Here is a 14,200-nt window from a genome sequence, read left to right as displayed (position 1 = left end):
GTTAAATAAGATGGCGAGTGGCAATTTGGTGAATTTCCAGAAGTCCAACGATCCTCCCCTATTCTAAGTAATTTCTAAAAATCGTCAGAGAATGGTTATATGCCACGAGTTTTTGATCCTCAAATATAAAGTAAAAGATTTACATTCAAGGCTCGGGGGCTGCGGGATATGTGGCATCAGAGATTTATTTTTCAATTTTTTTGGAAATTAAAGAAAGAAAAAGACTGAAGTGACCCTCAGCCTGATTCTGCGATTCAATCTAAGGCTCGCGGGCTACTCCATATGGAGCGCGAGTACTTCGTGCACCATATATGATTAAGATTTTGGGGCTTGAGCACCTCACAGCCTCGGAACAGTCGGTAGAACTTGGAAGACTACTCGATGTACTCGAAGTTAGACCCAGAAGCAACCAGAAGGATGTTCTGACTACTTGAAGTACACGAAGACGCCTCGCGAAGTACTCGATGCCTGCAGGACTCGGCTACGAAGAGCTCAGGGGATTGTCAGACCCGGGGCAGTAGGACTGGTTAAAGGCATAAAATATTCTTGAGTAAGGGATAGCACATGGATATACCTTACCTCTTTTGTAACTACACGAATAGGCGTAGAACTAGCTGCAGTATAAGGAAACTACCTGACCGGGTTGTAGTTGAACTCCAACAGTACTCGGCTAGGACTTTCCATGTAACCCTGTCCCCCCCAGGGTATATAAGGGAGGGCAGGGACCCCCTCAAAATATCAAGACCTAACGCAATACAAGCAACCACACAGGACGCAGGGTATTACGCACCTTGCGGCCCAAACCTATCTAAATCTTTGTGTTCCTACAGGACGCAGGGTATTACGCACCTTGCGGCCCAAACCTATCTAAATCTTTGTGTTCCTTGCACCATCGAGTTTCAGAGCTAGTCTATCCCTTGCCTACAATCCTACTGCTAAGGGTATCCCTGAGCAGACTTGGCAGCTAAACACCGACACCATCCTGATCCACGGAGGCCAACCGCCGCCCCTCCGTTGCGAGACCTCCACCACATGTGAGGGTCCTGAGGGTGGCGTCGGGAGACCCCATGTGCGGCAGCGGCGGCAGACCCCGAGGGCAGCGGCGGCGGTAGAACCCGTGACTGAGGGACCGGCACCAGTGGTGCGAAACCCAGGCGTCGGCGGTGGCGAGACCCCGGTGGCGGTGGTGCGACAGCAGCTCCTGGCCCGGGCGGCGGTGGCGGCTCCTAGACCAAGTGGCGGCGGTGCGACGGCAGTACTGCCCCGGCGGCGGTGGTACGAGGAACCTCCTTAGCGGTGGGCGTCATGGACGACTGATCACACTATCGTGGGTTGGAGTCGCGAGCGAAAGTTGGCCGAAGTTAGAAGAGCGAATCGTCTTTTCCCACTTACCAGTAGTATGGTGGGTAAATAACTCTAACTCCTTCAGCTTCAAGATTTGGTGGAGTACCTCTTGAGGTGCTCCAAAAAAAGATTGAGTGGAGCTATATTTTTATGGAGTGGAGTGGAGCAAGGTGACCTGTTTGGACAATATTTTTTTTAGAAAAAGTCTACATAACCCTTCAACTATTGCACCCGGACTACATAACCACTCAAACTACAAAACTGATTATTTTACCACGTGAACTTTCCAAAACCGGCCAAATAACCCCCAATGTGGTTTTGTCTTTGTCTTTTTTATTTATTTCAGCTGAAACATTAAAAAATCATAACAAATCACATAAACATCCAAAAATTAAAAATCCAATTCTGTTGGACTCTACATGAGTAGATTCTTATAGTGAACATATAATATGGTATGTTTTAGTATAAATTTTTTATTGTGGATTTAGATCTATACTTTTTTGCAATTAATAGAAATAATTCATATCTGCAATTTCTGGTGTCCAATTGTAGTCAAATGTTTATGGTGGGATAACTATTGTATGCTTGAACTTTAGTAACTATGGTGGATTATGTATAATTTAGTTATAGATTTATTTAAATTTAACCAATACGAACATAAAATTTTTTTAACAAAGGTATACATGATCTAATGAGTATGAAGTCTTTACTAGAGTTCAATCATACAATAGTTATTCCACCATAATTGGACCATAGAAAATGCAGCTATGAATTATTCTATTTAATTATAGAAAAAATATATATCTAAATCTACAACAAAAACTTTGTATGAAAGCAAACTATATTATATGTTTATTGTGTGTATCTACTTATGTAGAGTCCAACAAAATTTAATTTTTAATTTTGTATTTTTCTATAATTTATTATGATTTTATAAAGATTCAGCTGAAATAAATAAAAAAGAAAATGACAAAACCACCATCCAAAATCTCCTTAGGGGTTATTTGGCCGATTTTGAAAAGTTCAGGGAGGGTAGAATAACCGCTTTTGTAGTTTGGAGGGTTAAGTAGTTCAGGTACAATAGTTGAGGGGGTTATATAGACTTTTTTCATTTTTTTTTGAAGTAGAGCAGATTTTGGTCGAGTGGAGAGCTACCAAACAGACCTATAGCCTTAATACTAGTATCCATGAACGTGCAACACACAAGTGCTATATGTCGGTACATCTAGTATAGAGGTGAGTGGACAGCTTCTAATAATTCGTACCAAGTTCACAACAATATCACAGTGTGTTCAAGCCAATAATCGGTTATTATGTCAATTTTTCACAATTTATTTACACTAGCAAATATAGTACATTGTTGTTCCATTTATGAACCGGTTTGACATTGTTAGGAAGAAATAATAATTGTAACTCAACCTGGACAAGCCTGTCCACCATGGGTCCATGGCCAGAAGTCAGTCTCCTCCAAATCCTCCGATCCATTTCTCTACCGTGTGTTGACGCCTTTTACGGGCCAACACATGATCGCGCTAGGTCGCACGGCGCGAGGAGGAGTTCCTTGCAGCACCTCCTGTGTGGGGCGGTCAGACCGGTTATCTGGACCGGTCAGACCGGTTGCCGTGCATAACGGCGACGATCCGACGAACGCTCGCCCGGGAGGGACCCCGTCGGGGTAAGCGCGCGTAGGGTTACCCTAGGCTCGGCAGGCCAGCTAGGTCGTCCTCAAACGCCATGGAGACGAGAGAAGAACAACATGTCGAGGTTGGAAAAGTAGGGTAACGAGGAAGAAAGGTAAAAACGATAAGGATAAATGTATTTGATTGGTTCGATTGGATTGTTCCTTCAATCGGCCGTGACCCTTTATATTTATAGGGTGGGGAAGACTTACCCCGCAAAAAATCCTGTTTACAGATCTAAATCTATTAAGAACTCTAATTATACTCGGACTCCTCCTAGACCGGTCAGACCGGTCGGACCTACCGGTTAGACCGGTTGGTCATGACAGACCGTCTACAGACTCCTAGACCGGTCAGACCGCCTGGACATACCGGTCTGTTCAAGTTGCTGCCAATTTTGGTCGTCAACATATACCCCCTGTTCTTTGGCAAAGCTTGCGGGCCAAAGAACACTTCTCTGAACCAAAATTGTCTAAGGGCGACGATTAACAATGCGTCGACCATACATTATATTTAAACATGCTAAAATAGCCAAACTAAGAGAACTAGCATGTAACAATTTCTAGCTTACGATCAGCAAACTATTTCGGCTTTACATTTCTTAGCATGTTCAATAACAAAAATCTTGAGACGGCCAATGCGGTCGATTATACAAATCATAGCTCCTTGGTAAAGTATAAAACTGATAATCATAATATGGCGGCCAAGGATTATGATCAAACCATGGATTAAACACACCTGAATATGCAGACCATGGTACGTGCATCGACGGGATGAATGACGAAGACCAATACGATGACCGTTGATGCTTTCTTGATCTTGGTGGTAAAGAACTCCTTCTTCATTTGTCTTCCAATTGATTGCTTTGTTTTTGCGTAGATATCTTCTTGTATTTATCCAGAAGCTCCTCAAAGGTCGGCTTGATCCTATTTTTTGCACCACCAGACTTCCCAAGTTCAGACCGGTCTGACGAACCGATCAGACCGGTCCTGTCAGAACCGATATGGTTGCTCTTATCTTGCCCCCCGACCGAACTTGAACATTGTTCGACTACATTATCAGGATCATCATTGGGGACAATTTTACTAATTGAGCTATCTGATTGCTCTTCAACAACCGGCTTCTCTTTATCTAGTGTCAAATCTGAATTTTTGTTTAATCGTCCATCTTCTTGGACACGATAAACTTGCTTGATCACCTTGTGTTTCTTTTTCTACACAAACCGATTTTTAGGATCAAAACGGCTATCAATTGTAGGTGATGGCTTACTAATTGCTGGCTCCTTATAGGTAATATAATTTGGGCACAAATATGTAGGAAGAGATGGCATACATGAATTATAATACCATGACGGATAAAAACAGGGCATGCTATAATAAGATCCGCATGGCATATGTATAGACGACCTATATGATGAAAACGGCATTGAATTAGGAAAATTATTCGGCTGCCGATTCCGATCATGGAATTGCTGTCTTGGAGTATATCTCATGTGTTTTGGATGTTTTGACCGACTAGCATCATTATTTTGTTTTTTGGATTTAGCCGGAAGATCTCCAAGAAATGGTTTCGGCTTTTCCTTTTGATGCTTGTGACGGCCTTTGGATTCAACGGTTTTCCAAACACCAATCTCGGGTTTTTTGGGCTTAACCATCTTAAGTTTTGATTTATTTTGCAAAATCCTAGATGAACCGGTTAGACCGGTCGTGGAACCGGTCAGACCGGTTGCAATGCAACCAGCATCTTTGACTTTATTTTGTTGCCCCCCAAGCATTGAAGTGCTAGATTTAGTCTTTGTGCTCTTGTTAGGGGATTTTGGTTCAACAATTTCGGCTTGGGATGGCCGAATTGTATCTTGACAAGCAACATCAGGCAAATTTTTGTAAGGATAATTAGCCGGTTTTTCAATAGCCGACTTTTGAATAATAGGAATTGGATTTACTTTATCCACTATATCAATTAGTTCAGGTTTACCAAGCAAATACTTGATATAGATACGATCACTATTGGATAAAATACTTGTAGACTGTACCTTTCTTAGAACATCGTGGTATGATGGCGATCCTTTGTTCTCCATCCAGCATGAAAAACTCAGGTCGATCTGTACTCGAAGAATCTCCTGACATAGTTCAGAAGTCATCGCCATAGGTATGTCTTCGGATTGCACCATATTGCTAGGGCTTGATTTCGGTTATGCAAAACCGAAACACCTTTGTCGCCAGCGGAGTCGCCAATATGTGTTGACGTCTTTTACGGGCCAACACACGATCGCGCTAGGTCGCGCGGCGCGAGGAGGAGCTCCTTGCAGCACCTCCTGCGTGGGGCGGTCAGACCAGTTATCTGGACCGGTCAGACCGGTTGCTGTGCACAACGGCGACAATCCGACGAACACTCACCCGGGAAGAACTCCTTTGGGGTAAGCGCGCGTAGGGTAAAAGATTCAGGACAACTAAAACCCTCTCTTTATGTGTCAGGTACTCGAATTCTCCATCCTTCCTTTCTCTCGTGTGGAGAGTCCTCCACGCCGGAGCTCATATCCTTCTCGCTAACTCGTCATAGTCACCAAATGCAAATAGCAAATGTTCCCTCCGTAGGCGAGCACCGGCCGGGAAGATCCAGGGCAGCGGCAGCCCCTACATGGTTGAGCTCAGGGTAGGCCTCTCCATGGCTAAGCTCCATCCACGCGTCCGGGGAAGCGGGCTCGTGGGAGGTAGGTTCGTCGGGGCCATATCGCCTCCACGCGCGGACGGAAGGGAGTGGCGCAGGCCTTGTCGACGGGACTCAGTAGAGTAAGACTGATGATTTAGTCTGCTGCTGGCCGCAAAATTTTTTGCAGTTCATTTCTCAATTCATTTGTATAGTAATTTAGCTCTCAACTATTAATACATGATCTACTTGTCTATCTTACAATTTTTTTGATTCTTATGTCGAAGCTGGTTGTAAGTTAACAGTTCACTTCTCATATCTCTCCTCTTCTCTCTCCTCCATCTTAACATTTAGCTTACTACATTTAGTTTACTCATAGCTCACCATAATATTTGGTCTTATTACCCCTACGGCTGCCTCGCGCGCGCCCAACGAGTGCCGCCGTGCGCCGTGCTACTGCGCAAGGGTCCAGGAGGGAGCGGCGCTCACGAATGGGAGGCAGCAGTGCCGTGGATGGTGTCATCGGGAGTGCCATAGATGGCGTCATCGGGGTCGGAGGGGCAGCGTTACGATCAAGGTGGGACGGGGTGGCCAATGTTGAATTTACCATCGCCCGTACGCAACAAAAGTCACGATCGATATGGCTCACGCGCACGTGAATCCCCTCCCTCCACCCCACCCCGCCCCGCCCCGCCTCGAGACCCCCCCCCCCCCCCGCGTTGAACCCGTTCTCCGTTACCTTCCTCCTCTGTCTCCTTTTCTCTTTCCCCCTTCTCTAGATCCCGGATCCAGGCGAGCGGCGCTGGGGAGCTCTTGCGGCGCGGCGGCGGTGGCGTTGGGAAGCGGCCGGGTGGGGAGGTGCGGCGGGCCGGCGACGGCGGTGGCAGCGAGTAGCGGGCTGGCGACAGTTTGTTTTGTTCTTTTTTATAATCTGAACAAAATTTTTCTACCTCAAATTTTTTATGTAATTTTTATCCAATTGATTTTTGCACAATTTTTTCTCGTTAATTTTTCCTCCATCTCTTCAAAAATTTTCTTGAAAATTTTTTCATCTCCCTTATTTTTTTCTTGCAATTTTTGTTAAACTTTTTTTATGAGAAAACGACAAAACTTTACCAAAAAGGAAAAAAAATTGTCTGAAGATCGACCATAAGGAACCCTTTCCTACGGTCGACCGTAAACTAGCCTCACCCGAGGGGGTGCCGGCGTGCCGTGACATCCATGTGGACTCTGGAGTTCGGTCGGGGATGTCCGAAAAACAATAGGTGGAGTTTGGCCGACGGGTAAGCGAGGGATTAGTGAGAAAAATAATCTATTATTGGCAGAAACATCTCCTAACTCATGATTTATATGGATCTACCCTTCTTCCCAACTTCCTCGATACTGACAGGTGGATTCAGCGTGAGAGCTATGGCGGATCCAATATGGATGAAAAAACGTTTTCAATTGTTTTCAACTTTTATATATTATATTAGATTAGATTATATTATATAAGTGTAACCAAACTCAAAAAACATAAATAAGTATGTGGACATACGCATACCACGTTGGTGTATCAAAGATTGGGGTAACTACATGCGCGTATAGAAAAAATTATTACCAAAACTATATATACTATATGTATGTAGATGTACATATATACTAACATGTATCTCTCATCTCTGTATATACGTACATACATGTATCATGTGTGACCTCTCTCCAAATCCGAAAGAATAATACAATAATCAACGATAAGTAAATGTAAGTATGTATGTGCATATATGTGCGCTGGCTGCAGCACAATAGCAACTACTTAGACCAGGAGACTGGCGGCGAGCAAGAACCCGGCGAGAGCGAGGCCGGTGGCGGTGGCCTTGGTAGCGGCGGAAGCGGGCGTGGAAGGGGTCTGGGGAGAGACCGGGGCGTTGGCGCCGGGAGCGCCGGCCGGGGCGAGGGAGGTGGCGCCGGGCACGACGTCGACCTGGAGCTTCATGCCCCCATCGCAGTGGCCGGTGATGCCGCAGATGAAGTAGCGCGTGCCGGTGGAGGTCAGGGCGATGGCGTCGTTGCCGGAGGTGTGGGTGGCGACGGGCCTGGCGTTGGAGCAGGAGTCGTAGTCCGCCTTGCTCACCTCCACCACGTCGTGCGCCTGCGGGGAGTACCTGAAGACGATCTGGTCGCCCGGGTGGAACCGCTTGGAGGCGGCCCAGTCGCCGTAGTTGGTCCGCAGGTCCCAGGACCCGGCCGGCTCGCCGACGTTGTAGACCGCCGCCGACGCCATGCCGACGAGGGCAGCTGCCATCACGGCCGCAACGGCGATAAATCTTGTTGCCATGGCACAAGTAGTCAGGTAGGTAGCTATTAGCTGCTGGAAGGGGTGGTAAGCAGAGAGATCGCCGAGCTTCGTGGAAGAGCAAGCTAGCTAGCGTGCTGCAGAGCTTGCTATAAACTTAATGAATGGATGGATTGGTCCGAGAGATCGGGGGGCATACATATATAGCGTCTATGTGATCGACCAGTTCGCGTGACCACGTCAGAGCTTACTTTACGTTGGATTTGCTGCTACGTACTGGTAAAAGCCATGACCAGTTCGCGTGATCGACCGCGTCGTCATTTCAGCGGCGGCGTACCTGCTGCGGCCAGGCCAGTCGGCTGCGTGTGGGTTTGTTGACCTGGCTGACCTTTCTACGCATGGTCGTCTGACCACCGTACCACTGCGTGCACACCCGTCAACAGAAGTTGTTGTGTTCGTTGTGCAACAAGTGAACACGAAGAAGAAGCATTCCAATCTGACGGCGGCGCGGCGGCTCTCTGCTAGCTAATCCTGTTGAATGTGTCATATATTCAGATCAGTAATTCAGCATATATGCATCGGAGAGCTAGCTATATCGTTTATTATTAGTGCAAAAGTTCGTTCTTTCTCAGATCTTGTAACGATCGCGCGTCTTCTTCGTTCCGTGCTCGGGGAGTGCACGTATCTGCAGCTTAATCAATTCGCGCGAGTCGCTGTCGGGGACCAGGGACATTTTGTGGCCGTCGACGAATTCTTCCATCGCCACGTTGTAGGCAACCTCGATGCATGGACCAAAAGTCTCGATCTGAAAGCCTCTATGGCGGCCCTGCGCTAGCTGCTGGCTGCTTTTGACTTGCATACAATTTTTTCGCGTTGGCATTCAAGCCTGAAAACTAGTGAAACTTTTCTGCACGCAGCTATTACTCACGTCTGAAATGCAGAAAATATTTCTCGGCCAACAGTACCTCTTCCAGAAACGCGGTTTCACTTTTTTCTTCCCTCCTGTTGTCCTCTCTTTCCCCCCTTTTATTTTTATTTTGTATGGTTTTTAATTTTTCTCTCCTGACCACAGTACGCGCGCCGCATAAAAAGTTAAAAACATCATCGCTGATCTTGCTCTGCCCGCCGCCCGAAACCTCCCAGAACGCAGCTCGATCCGAAGCGAGCCGCACACTACTAGCACCTCATTACCGCCGGTTCAAAATTGCCATAAAAAACCTATTTTATGAGCATTGGATTTACTCGGCGGTGATGGAAGGAACCACCACCGCCGGTTGTAGATTCGGGCGGTGAGCCGGTGACACTCCCGTCACAAAAAAAAAAGCATACTATTGCCGCGCCGTGCTTCACGTCATTGTTGCCCTGCTCTGCACTTGCCCACGTGCTGCTCGACATCGCTGCTCGGGCGTCGCGCCGCCGCGGCCCCACATACTGCTCGGGGCCCCACATGCTGCTGTTGCTGCCGTACAGTCGGGGCCCATGCTCGCCGCCACCACTGCCCCGAGTAACGCGGCGTACACAGAACTTGCAGGTTGCTTGTGGCCCAGAAAGTATGTGCGTAGAACCATTTCTCTATTCTCTCGGGATTATGAGCTCCTCCTTTGGCAATGTAATGCTTGTAAGCCTTATTTTAAAAATAAAGAAACTAAATATAAGAAGTTAGTTTATATATAGTCTTTTTGTCAAAGAATTATCATGGTGTACATATAGATGACAGGAAATTTGCTAACATCTTGAGCATGAATACGGATTCTTTGTATATACTCTTTGGCCAACCCAAGAAGTAGTCCGATACGAGAACTTTCCAAACTTTGGTTGTACTAGAAAAGCAATCCAATGATCTCTGCAAAAATACTATAACAAATAATTGAAATTAGATTTACTTGACATAGTATGACCATCATTTCCAAGGGTAGGTAATGGCGTCACCCACTCCTATGGCGGGCATCTGAAAATGCATTATTAGGATGGCTTGGAAGTTACAGTAGCAAGTGGCGGAGCTGGCGAATCCGCAAGCCTAGGGCCACCCATGTAAGAGCTTAAACCATCCACATCAGGTCACGTATTGATAGTAAGGCACTAAATGCATGATTAAGTTTATCTCAATTCCAAGCGTTGAAAAATAGAAGTATTTGACTGCATTGTTGCTTTTTATTTTATTTCGGCTGCTTTGCTTCCATATTATGAACTCATGTACGTGAACCTGCCTCTCAAGCTAGCATCGTTATAGCTAGTTTGCGTGTATGTTTTATGTTGTTGAGTTCAAGAAAATTGGGACATGGACTAACTTACATGCTTTATTGCACGTGTAAAAAAAACATACATATTTCACCGCCACGGCTAGAAAATCTAGCAAGCATAAGCATTAGTACCGGTCAGCAACCCCTTTTAGTACCGGGCGGCTGACCGGTACTAAACGGTTTTGCGTCCAAAAATTAAAGAAAAAAAGTGTTGAGTAGCTAGGAGGCCCCTGCACACGTGCGGTCCTTGGGAATCGAACTCACGACCTTCGGCCTCGCACATTTACCATTCCATCTATGCATCACTTGTGACTATATGGGAGATACATTTCTTTTGAAGTAACCCCTAGAGGACCATTTAGTATCGGGCCAAGCCCACACCCGGTACTAAATGTCGCATTTTAGTACCGGTCGGTGTTACCGGAGGGTACTAAATGGCCGCGCCATTTTAGCACTGGTTGGTAACACCGAATGATACTAAAATGCGACATTTAGTACCGGCCGAGGGCTTGGCCCGGTACTAAATTGGTTCTGGGGGATTTGAAATTTGGACCCGGTACTAAAGTGGCGTTGAGGCAACTTTAGTACCGGACTAAAACATGACCGGTACTAATGATCGGGGACGAATGAGCCATTTTCGGATAGTGTGCTTTACTCTGGGCACCAGCCGCCAGCGCCTGCATAACAGCAAAAGGCTGCAGCTTGCAGCGACGCCGCGCCACTGCTCGGCCGCGCGGCCTCACTGCACCAGTCGCCGAACACCCCGAGCTCCGGCTTGCCGGGGCAAGGCACGACTGCGCTCCATCCTGCAGCCTCATCTGGCGGGGGAGGACTCCAATCCCAGCATTAATGCCGCCGCCTGTCTCCAATTAAATAGATGCGTATTGGATCAGGATTTGGCAAGTGCAGAGGCCGGTCACACACAAGAGGCCGACGAGTGCAGTATTGGGCCACTCGTGAGGCTAGCTTGTACCTTTTGTTGTTGCTCGGCCCTTGTCCAATTGGAGTCAGTTCATATAGGAACCAAAATCAGGCTAGGAAAACATAGGTGGGCTATAAGGGGATTTTGGGCAACGCCTAGAGCCATGGCCCTAGGTGCCCTAGCCCCAAATCCGCCTCTGACAGTAGTCCTGATTCTTTGTAGGAGCAGGTTATCTTTTGAGTTGCTCTTAGAAGAAAAAGAGAGCGCTCCTAAAAATCATTTTTTAGTAGTGGGCAGCGGATCCATGATACTTTTTTTTTCATGGGTACAAGAGATGCAAATTTGACCTTATTCAAGTGATAAAATCCAACCACCAAACTGGTGGAGCAAGTTTTTTTTTCATAATGAGTTTAGAACTACGGCCATAATAGATAATGTCTGATTGGATACAATCATTGAGCCATACTCCTGTCCCAAAAAGACTGTTTGTTTAGCCTTTAAATTTTGTTCCACAAAGACTATTCCTTTAGATTATAGTCCCTCCATAATTGAAAAGAATGTCGTTTTGGACAGCGACACGGTCTCCAAAGCTTAACTTTGACTTCTTATTTTTATAAACATATTTATCACAAAGTGATATATTTATATTTTTATAAAAATATTTTTCAAGATAAATTTATTCATATGATTTTTGTATTTTGAAACTCAACAACTTAAAAATTATTCATGATTTATGTTACCAATGTTTGACTCAAACCTTGTACAAAACGACATTCTTTTCGAGTATGGAGGGAGTAGTAAAGTTCATCTAATTAAAATAATATCAAATACCAAGAAAAAATTGCATTGAGAAGGGCATGGAGCCAATCAAATGTTTACTTTTCTAGTTCCAATGCATTTGCATTTATTGATGATCTAGGAAATCAAATAAACATCACGGTCTTTAATTACAAGTGCTATAATTAATTAGGGGTAATATGACCATTTTCTACAACAGGTAGTATGTCTAAATTTTTTCTAAACGAACAGTCTTTATGGGACAGAGAGTGTACACCACTATCATGTATTTTTCCGAAAAGAATATATATCAGTTGTCATCATAGAACTATAAGCCGGCGTTACAATTTTGTCGTGAAAGTCCTTTCATCATATCGATCGATCGATGGGATATACACATGCAACAACACAGTATATGTACGAATTTACGTACACATAATCACATATGCATGCATACAATGATCGTTTATATGCAATTCACGCCTCGGAATTCCCTTCGAATTTCCATCGGACATATATATGTTACGCTTGCGCGTCGTCGTCGGTTTGCTGCTGCTGCTCATCGGGATCCGGACCCTGCTCGTCATCGGCGGCGCCTCCGCCTGCGACCGTGAGGTAATCGAGCGCGGTGACGACGTCGCTGATGGCAGGGCGCATGGTGGCGTCCTCCTGGAGGCACATGGCAGCGATGGCGAGCGCCTGGTGGAGGCCCTTGGTGGGGTAGTCGCCCTGGAGCATCGGGTCGGCCATCTCGGCGAACCGGCGCTTGTTCTTGAAGCGCGGCCCCGCCCAGAGCACGAGGTTGTGCTGGTCCGGCGGCCTGGTCGTGTCGATGGCGCGGCGGCCGGTGATGATCTCGAGGAAGACGACGCCGAAGCTGTAGACGTCGGACATGGTGGTGAGCTTGCCGGTGAGCGCGTACTCGGGCGCGCAGTAGCCGTAGGTGCCCATGACGCGCGTGGAGACGTGGGTCTTCTCGCCGGAGGGCCCGACCTTGGCGAGCCCGAAGTCGGAGAGGCGCGCGCGGAAGCCGGTGTCGAGGAGGATGTTGGAGGCCTTGAAGTCGCGGTAGATCACGGGCGGCCGCGCGGTGTCGTGCAGGTACTCGAGCCCCCGCGCGGCGCCCTGCGCGACGCGCATGCGCGTGGCCCACTCCAGCGGCGCGCGCCCCGGCGGCAGGTCCAGCAGGTGGTCCTCCAGGGACCCCAGCGGCATGTACTCGTAGACGAGCATGCGGTGGTCGGCGTCGGTGCAGAAGCCCAGCAGCGTCACCAGGTGGGGGTGCTTGAGCAGGCTCAGCATCAGCGCCTCCACCAGGAACTCGCGCGTGCCCTGCATGCCGTTGCGGTCCAGCTGCTTGACGGCCACCTCCGGGCCCGTCGCCTTGGGGGGCAGCCGCCCACGGTACACGGGGCCGAAGCCGCCCTCGCCCAGCAGCGACTCCGGCCGGAACCCGCCGGTGGCCTCGGACAGCTCCGCGTACGTGAAGGTGCGCGCCGTCACCTTGCCGGCCTTGCCCATCTTGAGGATCTCCTCGGCCACGCGCTTGTGGCGGTAGCTCACTGCATGCATCACAGATTCACAATCTCACATCGTTGCCATTCCAATCATCGATCGACATCCATTTATTATATATTGCCCATCTTTGGGAGGTGATCGATACCTGAGTCGCCGACGATCTCGTTGACGAGGGCGACGAGGTTGCTGTAATCAACGCTGTTGTTGTTCCTGCTGCTCCGGTCCTCGCCGGGCCGCCGCTCGGGAAGAGGACGATCCTTGTTTCCGCTCGACGAGGTGGCAGAGGACGAAGAAGCCGCCGATGAGGGAGGAACAGCCTGACCATGGTGGCCGCCCCCGCCACCGGCGTGGGACTGGAAGCAACACAAGATGCCCATCGCCGTCGCCTCGGCCGATTCCCGACTGGTCAGCTACCGGCCAGGAATCGAGACGAATGCTTGAGCAAATTCGAATCGAATTTGCCCAAGCATTCTTCAGTCCAATGCAATCCAATCGGATGGGATTGTCAAGAGCAGCGACACCCCGATGCTGGGTGCAATGCCAATGCAGTGGCGAGCCGTGCGCTCCACCGGCCGGCAAGGTGAGGGGCGATCGCAGGCAGCGATGATCCGATTGGAGGGAGGGCTTGGACCCGGAAGAAACAGCAGCAACAAACGAATCAAGAACAGGTCACCTAGAAAGTGAATAATCCAGTTGTCTTGTTGCCAGCACCCTGGCCGCCAAAAGCGGACCAATATAACTAATGGCTGCCCACAAATAGCATATGGCCGCGTGCATGGTTGTGTGCTTGCAGGTTGCT

The 14,200-nt window shown here is 47.9% G+C and overlaps 2 protein-coding genes across 2 annotated transcripts; both read right to left on the bottom strand.

Annotated features, from left to right (window-relative positions):
* Positions 1-7,193: 7,193 nt before the first annotated feature.
* Positions 7,194-8,123, bottom strand: LOC120660060 (mavicyanin-like). The gene has a single exon (XM_039938396.1). The coding sequence runs from the start codon at positions 7,984-7,986 to the stop codon at positions 7,465-7,467; it is 522 nt and encodes a 173-aa protein (XP_039794330.1). The 5' UTR covers positions 7,987-8,123; the 3' UTR covers positions 7,194-7,464.
* Positions 8,124-12,157: 4,034 nt separating this feature from the next.
* LOC120660057 (probable serine/threonine-protein kinase PBL23) lies at positions 12,158-14,200 on the bottom strand. The gene is made up of 2 exons (XM_039938395.1): positions 13,547-14,200; positions 12,158-13,445 (listed from the first exon to the last, which is right to left on the bottom strand). Exons 1-2 carry the CDS (start codon positions 13,776-13,778, stop codon positions 12,406-12,408), a joined length of 1,272 nt encoding a protein of 423 aa, XP_039794329.1. The 5' UTR covers positions 13,779-14,200; the 3' UTR covers positions 12,158-12,405.

Source organism: Panicum virgatum, chromosome 2N (genome assembly GCF_016808335.1).
Source record: "Panicum virgatum strain AP13 chromosome 2N, P.virgatum_v5, whole genome shotgun sequence".
Taxonomy (NCBI): Eukaryota; Viridiplantae; Streptophyta; class Magnoliopsida; order Poales; family Poaceae; genus Panicum; species Panicum virgatum.
Note: the sequence above shows the minus strand (reverse complement) of the source record. Positions and strands in the feature narration are given on the sequence as shown.